The sequence below is a fragment of the Ornithorhynchus anatinus genome, chromosome 16 (assembly GCF_004115215.2).
Source record: "Ornithorhynchus anatinus isolate Pmale09 chromosome 16, mOrnAna1.pri.v4, whole genome shotgun sequence".
Lineage (NCBI taxonomy): Eukaryota > Metazoa > Chordata > Mammalia > Monotremata > Ornithorhynchidae > Ornithorhynchus > Ornithorhynchus anatinus.
The window spans coordinates 188,392-197,858 of NC_041743.1; the positions used below are offsets into that span (position 1 = coordinate 188,392).

Consider the following 9,467-nt stretch of genomic DNA (forward strand, 5'->3'; position numbering starts at 1 on the left):
GAGAATATCGTCAACCTACCGGTCGTTATCGGACTCTGATTTTATAGACAAAGGGAGAGGTTGCCGTTTTGTATTTTATTCAAAAGAAAGCCTAGACCACTGAATGGCAGCATCTATGAGCCCGAAATGTCAATCGTCAAAAAGAAAACTAAGCTCCGCCTAACAGAACATACGCACCGCCCAAACGGCTCGGTGATAAGACGGACGTCAAACGAACTCTGAAACTCAACCCGAGTTGGGCCTCCATCCCCGGGAACCGGCGGAGGGCCTGGCCTTCTGCGGAGTTCGGCTCACTGCCTGGCACACTCGGAGTGCGCAACGGCTAACCCGAAAGGGTTAAGTGCCCACCCGGTGCTTGACACTCATAGCGGTTTATAAGAATTCAACTCAGTTACAAAGCAAATTCGACCTAAGGCCCGCGTGTGATGGTTTACAAACACCCAGATGGAGCCCTACGCAATCTAAAAAGGACATTCCATTCCTCCCCTCCCTCCCCCACCCCAGTTAAAGACATATTTTCCAACCGTCAAAATGCACGGGCCACAAAAGCAGGAGCTACAGGGAGCAATCAGTACAGGGAGCAATCAGCTACAGTAGCCACCTTTGCGGCAGCAGCACTTACTGAGCACCCCCTTGGTGTAGTGCACTGTACTTGGGGATAACCGAGTGACACTTTCCCTGCCCACAAAAGGCTCACGCTCTTAACAGGGGAGCTAACATAAATAGAGGTACCACGCTGTCAAAATAAACACACTGAGCGCACGTAAATACAAAGAAGCAGGGTGGTCGAAGAGCACGGGTCTCGGAGTCAGAGGAGCCGGGTCCTAATCCCGCACCTGCCACTTGCCCGCCGTGGGACGTCAGGCAGGTCACATCGCTTCTCCGGCTCTCACTTTCCTCATCTGTCAAACGGTGATTCAGTATCTGCCCGTTCTCAGAACGGGAGCCCCGTGAAGGGCAGGGACCGTGTCTGACCCGAAAACCTCGGGATCTATCCCGGCACCGTGTCGCTGGGACGCAGAGTGGGCGAGAGGCGGAGCCGGCCCTCCGCACTCCCAGCCCCGCTCTCTTGCCACCAGGCCGCCCACGTGGCTTTATGCGGATAGCGAAGAGTTGAGAAGGACAGCACCGACTCGGGCTCCTAGAACGGGGAGGACGGACCCATCGTCACCCGAGACGGGAAAGGTGTGGCCCAGCGGGGGGGGGGGGGGAGAGGGGTGGGCTTGGGGGAAGAATGAAGAGTTCTGCTTTAAACACGTCGGAGAGAACCAAACATCTCCTGGGGCTTCCAGAAACAGACTGAATTTCTGCTCGGAAAAATTCACAACCAACCGAAAATGGGGAAGAGTTGGCAACGGGCAAACTAAATGACGCAGCCGTCCACAGTTAATTCAAGTTTACGAACAACATGAAATGAGCAAAGGGAAAACCGCACAAGTAAACTTCAAGCTCTCCACTTTAGCCAAAGTTTAGGAGTAAGTGGCTGCATCAATCCTTATCGCTGTTGTGTGGACAGACTGGATCGTCCACAATGAAAACCAGTTGGAATACGACAGATTCCAAAGGACTCGTTTCCGACGATGTCCCAACAGCAGCACACGGCCAGGAAGGCCCTCGAATGCCAAGTTTAAATGATAAGGCTAATATTTAGTTATTTGCCGCAGCTCACCCAAACAAGAGGTGAGAGGGGTGCGGGCGTCGTAGTGCTTTCTACCAAAATTATTTTTAGGAAAGTCAAGTTTGCCACTTAGGCCACACAGCTGCTACCTTTTCAGGCTCTAGGTCTCTCCTGGGCAAAATAACGTTGTGAGAGGGAGTGCGCAAATCTCGGAAGAAACTGAGAAAGGGCTCAACGCTACCTCTGGAGCGGACACCCCCACCCCGCCGGTGAAGAAGCTGCCTCAGCCAGGAGGGAGTGGGTTACATCGACGGCCCAGCTAATTGCAAAACTGCCCTGTGCACTTGGGCTATAAGAAAACACACACGCAAACCTGTATTCTTCTGGCTTTTCTAATAAGAATGACTTCGTACTTAGACCTCTCCCGAGTCAAACTGAAGTCTCGGCCAAGGCAAAAATCAGGCCCCCCCCAAACTCTGAAAACGGAGCTCAAAAGTGGATGGGCTTTACTAGATTCCTGGACAACAACAAACCCTTGTGGTGGTGATGATTCAACTCCTTGGAAACACTTGACGGGAAATGCCAAATACCAACTTTGCTACCTTGAGCTTTTGATTAATAAAATGAACCGTGCATCCATTTTACCCGCAGAAGAACTGGGAAAATGATGACGGGGGGGGGGGGGGGGGGGGGGCAGCGGTCATTCAAGTGGCTGGGATTAAAGTTGGACCAGTCCGAAGAACGGCTTAGGGACTCGGGCTCATTCAAGGAGACCACATAAATGAACCACAACAAACGGGACTGGGAGCCCCGTGTGGGACACGGACTGTGACCGACCTAATTAGCTTGTATCTAACCCAGCGCCTACTACAGGTGCCGGGCATACAGTAAGTGCCTAACAAACACATTAAAAGACAACACAAAACAAGCCAACAAACGAAGCATCGAAAACCCAAAAGAGGATCAACGGGAAATTTGACCGATCTGACTCCCATTCTTTATCGACTCTGCACATGCGTAACTGGTTTCTAGCACCTGTTTATCGAGTTATCTCGCGTAGAGATGGGCCATCTTGCCTTCCTACAAAAACCAAAAAATACTGACCTGAATTCAACAGACACAGCCACCTACTAATCCATGCCTCTTACGCCGTTTTCCTCTCTCAGAGGTCAAAAGCGATCTTCCTGGAACCTTGGCTGCTACTTTGGCTCCCTGCTGCCTACACGGGTCGGACCCACTCGAGGAGTTTCCATGCAACAAAACGATGGAGAACGTAACCCCATCGTCCTGGAAAGGACCGAGAGAATAACTAAACAAAGCCAACTCGGTGACCAAACTTGGCCACCTGACTTACACCGTTACCAATCAATCCTGAGGGCCGACTGTGTCCTGAGCGCTCTAAAAGTCCTCGATGACTACGGGATCGCGTTGTCCCAGGTCTCAAACCCCCGCTGACCTCTGTGGGCCTACTTCTGACCCCCCCCCCGTGTCGATGCTCGCATCCGTGTCAGTGCTCACACCAGGATCGTCGCTCCTCTCCCAGCCCGTCGGTGCTCAGACCGGTGTGGACGCTCCCCACGCCCCCGTCGGTGCTCAGACCGGTGTGGACGCTCCCTCCTCCTCATTCACTCATTCAATAGTATTTATTGAGCGCTTACTATGCGCAGAGCACTGTGCTGGGCGCTTGGAATGTACAGATTCAGCAACAGATTGGGAGCTCACCTCCTCCCGGAGGCCTTCCCAGACCGAGCCCCCCCTTTCCCTCTGCTCTTCCCCCTTCCCCTCAGCCCTGGGCTCGTTGGCATACATTATTTATTACCCTACTTATTTTGTTAATGAGGCGCACATCCCCTTGATTCTATCGATCTCGAGGATGCTGTCTTGTTTTCGTCTCGTTCTCTTCTGCGACGTGGCTCAATGGAAAGAGCCCGGGCTTGGGAGTCAGAGGTCATGGGTTCGAATCCCCACTCTGCCACTTGTCAGCTGTGTGACCGTGGGCAAGTCACTTCCCTTCTCTGGGCTTCAGTTCCCTCATCTGTAAAATGGGGATTAACTGTGTGAGCCTCACGTGAGACGACCCGATGACCCCGTCTCTCCCCGGCGCTTAGAACAGTGCTCGGCACACAGTAAGCGCTTACCAAATACCAACATTACTATTATTCTGCTTTGCTGTCTGTCTCCCCCCTTTAGGCCGGGAGCCCGTCGATGGGCAGGGACGGTGTCGACCTGGGGCTGCATCTGTCTTTCATTCATTCATTCCACTGTATTTATTGAGCGCTCACTATGTGCAAAGCCCTCCACTGAGCGCTTGGAAAGTACGATTTGGCAACAGATAGAGACGATCCCTACCCAACGACGGGCTCACGGTCCAGAAGGGGGAGACAGGCACCCAAGCCAAACAAGTAGACAGGCATCAGTAACTTCTCTGTGCCTCAGTTCCCTCATCTGTAAAATGGGGATTAACTGTGAGCCTCAAGTGGGACGACCTGATGACCCTGTCTGTCCCCCAGCGCTTAGACCAGTGCTCTGCACAGAGTAAGTGCTTAACAAATACCGTCATTATTATTATTATTCTCTGGGCCTCAGTTCCCTCATCTGTCAAACGGGGGTGAAGCCCGGGAGCCTCACATGGGACCACCCCATTCCCCTGTCTCTCCCCCGGGGCTTAGCACGGCGCTCTGCACCTAGGAAGCGCTTAACCAATCCCAACATCATTCTTCTTCTTCTCCGGGCCTCAGTTCCCTCATCTGTCAAACGGGGGTGAGGCCCGGGAGCCTCCCGTGGGACCACCCGATGACCCTGGATCTCCCCCCGCGCTCAGAACGCCGCTCGGCACCCGGGAAGCACTTAACCAATCCCAACATCAGTCTTCTTCTTCTCCGGGCCTCAGTTCCCTCATCTGTCAAACGGGGGTGAGGCCCGGGAGCCTCCCGTGGGACCACCCGATGACCCTGGATCTCCCCCTGCGCTCAGAACGGCGCTCGGCACCCGGGAAGCGCTTCACCGATACCCACGTTACGAGCATCGGTCCGGCGCAGCGCCGTGCGCAGCGTAAGGGCTCGGTAAACGGTGTGGTGTGGGCTCTCTGCACGCGGTGAGGGCCGGACGGGTGGCGTCGAAGGAAGGGGGTCCCGGGCCCCCCGCGTCGGGGGTCCCGGGGTGCGGCCCCCCACCCACCTGTGCCGCCGCTCGTCGTGGCCCGGCCCGTGGATGAGGAAACCGGCCGCGTCGCGGCCCCCTTTCCCCGCCTCGACGTGGGGGATCAACACGTCCTCCAGGCCCAGGTCGAAGCGTCTGTGTTTGGAGGAGTCGGGCAGGAAGAAGAAGGCCCCGAAGCAGAGGGTGACGAAGGCGCTGAGGATGAGCAGCAGGATGAACTTCTCGGAGAGCCGCAGCGTGGCCCTGTGGTGCGGGAAGGCGGGCGGCCCGACGCTGAGCGCCGGGATGCGGCGGCCGGGCAGGGGCAGCAGCGCGGGGCTGCTCATGGTGGGCGCGGGGAGGGAAGGAGGGAGGAAAGGAGGAAAGGAGAAAAGGAGAAAAGGAAGGACGGCCAACACCGACGGGGGCACCGGGACGGGACGGGACGGGACGGGACGGGACGGAGGCCTTCAGGCCAGGACGGCGGGCCCGGCTTCTGTCCGCGGGGCGGCGGGCGGCCCGAGCCCCCGGGACCCGCTCCCGCTCCCGCTCCCGCTTCGAGGTGCGGGCGTCCCCCTCCTGGCGGCCCGGGCCCCGCGGCGACGGCGGCGGCGGCGGCGGCGGCGGCGGCGGGCGGGCTCCCTCCTCATCCCCGGCCGCCGCCTCCCTCCTCGGGGTCCCCGGGGGCCGGGGGGGGGGGGGGGGGCCCGGGCGCCGGAGGGGGACCGCCGCTGCCGCCGGGGTCGGTGCGGCGGGGCTAGGGAGCGGCGGGCCGGGCGGAGCCCGGAGCCCCCGAGGGCCGACCCCGGGCCTCCCGCTCCCCGCCGGCTGCTGTTGCTGCTGCTGCTGCTCCTCCTCCTCCTGCCGCTGCTCCTCCGCGGGTCCGGGCCGAGCGGCGGCTCATTCCTCCCTCCTCCTCCCGCCGCCCGCCGGCTCCTCGCGCTCCGGGACACAACGGTGGCGGGGGAAGCGGGGGGGGGGGGAGGGGGGACCCCCGGTGGTGGGGGCGGGGCGGGGCCCGGCCCTGCCTCTGGCGCGCGGCGACGGCGACGCTCGCGCCGGGTCGGCGCGTGCGCGAACCGGCGGCACCGAGAGGCGGCGGGGCGGGGGGAGACGCGCGCGGTCCCGCCTCTGCGCACGCGCGCGCCTCGCCCCTCGCCTGCGTGCGCACGCGCGCCCCGCCCCTCGCCCCTCCCCTCGCCTGTGCACACGCGCTCGCCTCGCCCCGCCCCTCGCCTGTGCGCGCGTGCGCGCTCGCCTCGCCCCTCGCCTGTGTGCGCACGCGCGCCCCCCGCCTCGCTTCCCCCCCCGCCTGTGCGCACGCGCGCCCTTCCCCTTCTCCCCTCCCCCCGCCTGTGTGCGCACGCGCGCCCCTCCCCTCCCCCCCCCGCCCCTCCCCTATCCCTTCGCTTCTCTGGGCCTCAGTTCCCTCATCTGTCAAATGGGGATGAAGCCCGTGAGCCTCATGTGGGACCGCCTGATGACCCTGTATCTCCCCCAGCTTTTAGAACAGCGCTCTGCACATAGGAAGCGCTTAACAAATACCAACATTATTATTATTATTCTACGGGCCTCAGTTCTCTCATCTGTCGAAGCCTGTAAACCTCACCTGATGACCCTGTCTGTCCTCCAGCGCTTAGAACAGCGCTCTGCACATAGGAAGCGCTGAACAAATACCAACATTATTATTCTTCTTCTCTGGGCCTCAGTTCCCTCATCTGTCAAATGGGGATGAAGCCTGTAAACCTCACCTGATGACCCTGTCTGTCCCCCAGCGCTTAGAACAGTGCTCTGCACATAGGAAGCGCTGAACAAATACCAACATCATTGTTACTATTATTACTGCGTGGCTCAACGGAAAGAGCCCGGGTTTAGGAGTCGGAGGTCACGGGTTCTAATTCGGGCTCGGGCACCTGTCAGCTGGGTGACTTTGAAGCAGCAACGTGGCGCGGTGGAAAGAGCACGGGCTTTGGAGTCGCGGCTCATGAGTTCGAATCCCAGCTCTGCCACTTGTCAGCTGTGAGACTGTGGGCAAGTCACTTTACTTCTCTGTGCCTCAGTTCCCTCATCTGTAAAAAATGGGGATGAAGACTGTGAGCCCCACGTGGGACAACCTGATTCCCCTGTGTCTACCCCAGCGCTTAGAACAGTGCTCTGCACATAGTAAGCGCTTAACAAATACCAACATTATTATTTGAGGAAGTGACTTCACTTCTCGGGGCCTCAGTGACCTCAACTGCAAAATGGGGATTAAGACTGAGCCTTACGTGGGACCACCTGATGACCCTGTCTCTCCCCCAGCGCTTAGAACGGTGCTTGGCACATAATAAGCACTTAACAAATACCAACATTATTCTTATTAACGATAGCGGTCTCTGGTGAGCGCTGTCCCTGTGCCCAGCACTCTATGGAGCACTGGGGTAGAAGCGGCGTGACCTTACAATAGTCATAATGTTAGTATTTGTTAAGCGCTTGCTATGTTTTAAGCGCTGAGGTAGATGCAGGGTCATCAGATTGTCCCACATAGGGCTCACAGTCTTCATCCCCATTTTACAGATGAGGGAACTGAGGCCCAGGGAAGTCAAGTGACTTACCTCAAGTCACCCAGCTGACGAATTAGAGAAGCGGCAGCGTGGCTCAGTGGAAAGAGCCCGGGTTGGGGAGTCAGAGGTCATGAGTTCAAATGCCCGCTCAGCCGCTTGTCAGCTGTGTGACTGTGGGCAAGTCACTTACATTCTCTGTGCCTCAGTTTCCTCAGCTGTCAAATGGGGATTAAGACTGTGAGCCCCATGTGGGACAACCTGATCACCTTGTATTCAATAGTATTTATTGAGCGCTTGCTCTGTGCAGAGCACTGTACTAAGCGCTTTGGAATGGACAAATCGGTAACAGATACAGTCCCTGCCCTCTGACGGGCTTACAGTCTAATCGGGGGAGACGGACAGACAAGAACAATAGCAATAAATAGAAGCAAGGTGGTCCCACGTGAGGCTCACAGTCTTCATCCCCATTTTACAGATGAGGTCACGGAGGCACCTTGTATCCTCTCCAGCGCTTAGAACAGTGCTTTGCACATAGTAAGCGCTTAACAAATGGCATCATTATTACGTGGCTGAGTCGGGATTAAAACCCACGACCTCTGACTCCCAAGCCCGGGCTCTTTCCACTGAGCCACGCTGCTTCGCAAGCCGCTTCTTGTATCTACCCCCGGTGCTTAGGACAGTGCTTGGCGCAGAGTAAGCGCTTAACAGATACCCACATTATTATTATTAGAGAAGCAGAACATTGGGTACACTGGTCTGCTAGGCCAATACCGACCCGGTGATGCCAGACTCTTTATTTCGCTTCCAACTGGAAGAGATGAGATGGCACACACCCCTGACCCCCCCCCCGCCGGCCCTCCCGACCCCCAATTACTGGGAGATCTCACCCCCTGCCCTCTCCCTGTCCCGGGCCCCCACGGCAGCGGAGCCAACTTTCCCGGCCTTTCCACCTGTGCCAGCCGAGGCCCCGGGATCCCACGGTCCAGCCTGGGCTTCGGAGTCAGAGGTCATGAGTTCGATTCCCGACTCTGCCACTTGTCAGCTGTGTGACTGTGGGCAAGTCACTTCACTTCTCTGGGCCTCAGTTCCCTCATCTGTAAAATGGGGATTGACCGTGAGCCTCACGTGGGACAACCTGATTCCCCTGTATCTCCCCCAGCGCTTAGATCGGTGCTCTGCGCATAGTAAGCGCTTAACTAATACCAACATTATTATTATTAGGTGCAGAGCACGCAGGGCCAGGGCCCAGGCCGCCACCGCCAGCCCCCAGGATGGATCTGGAGAAGGCAGAGATGAGGGGGCAGCCAGGGGGCAGGCAGGGTGGGGGTGGAGGGGTGACTTCCCTTCCTCGAAGCCATGAAAACTCAAATATCCCTTTCCCGAAGGGTCGGTGATTCTCGTCCTCAAAATCTCTGCCAAGTAAGCAGCGTGGCTCAGTGGAAAGAGCCCGGGCTTGGGAGTCAGAGGTCATGGGTTCGAATCCCGGGTCTGCCGCTTGTCAGCTGTGTGATTTTGGGCAAGTCACTGCACTTCTCTGTGCCTCGGTTACCTCATCTGTAAGATGGGGATTAAAACTGTGAGCCCCACATGGGACCACCTGATCACCTTGTATCCCCCCCAGCGCTCAGAACAGTGCTCTGCACATAGTAAGCGCTTAACAAATGCCATCGTTATTATTACAGGTCGATACAAGTCGGATGGATTCTCCCGCAGCCCGCCGGCACTAATGGGGAAACGGCACACGGTAGACAGACTCCAGCCCCGCTGGCTCCTCCGGGAAGGCTTCCCGGCTCCCACTCGCCATTTGCGGGTTCCCCTTCCGGCCTCTTTTCCCCGGTCCGGAGCAGGTGGGGACGGGACCAGGGAGAGAGACGTCGAGAGCTGTTGCTGATCAGGACGGCCCCCTTCCCCGACCCCCGAATCCCTCCCTCCCTCCCATCCCCTGTCCAGCTCCAAGGTGGGCAGAACGAGCAACAGGGACACCGGCGTCCGGTCTTTGGCCGAGGGTGGGTTGGGCGAACGCCCACCGGCCCGCTTGGCGCCCAGGTCAGCGGGTCGGGGTCGGGCAGGCCGCATCAGCGCCCCAGAACTGTGGCCGGGTGGCAGTTACCGGGCTTCGGGGGGCAGGCTGAGACCACTACATCTGTTTCCCTGCTGTGGGCAGGGGA

At 58.2% G+C, this 9,467-nt stretch overlaps 1 protein-coding gene across 2 annotated transcripts in view; it reads right to left on the reverse strand.

Annotated features, from left to right (window-relative positions):
* Window positions 1-5,305, reverse strand: part of MAN1A2 (mannosidase alpha class 1A member 2) — a 68,901-nt gene extending 63,596 nt beyond the window's left edge. The window contains exon 1 of one of the 2 annotated variants that reach the window (XM_029081448.2): window positions 4,796-5,305. In XM_029081448.2, coding sequence (XP_028937281.1) covers window positions 4,796-5,103 — 308 coding nt within the window. In that variant the 5' untranslated portion in view covers window positions 5,104-5,305. Of the gene's footprint in view, window positions 1-4,632; window positions 4,713-4,795 lie in introns of those variants that run through there. The other variant, XM_029081450.2, reaches the window with a different exon arrangement.
* Window positions 5,306-9,467: the final 4,162 nt, after the last annotated feature.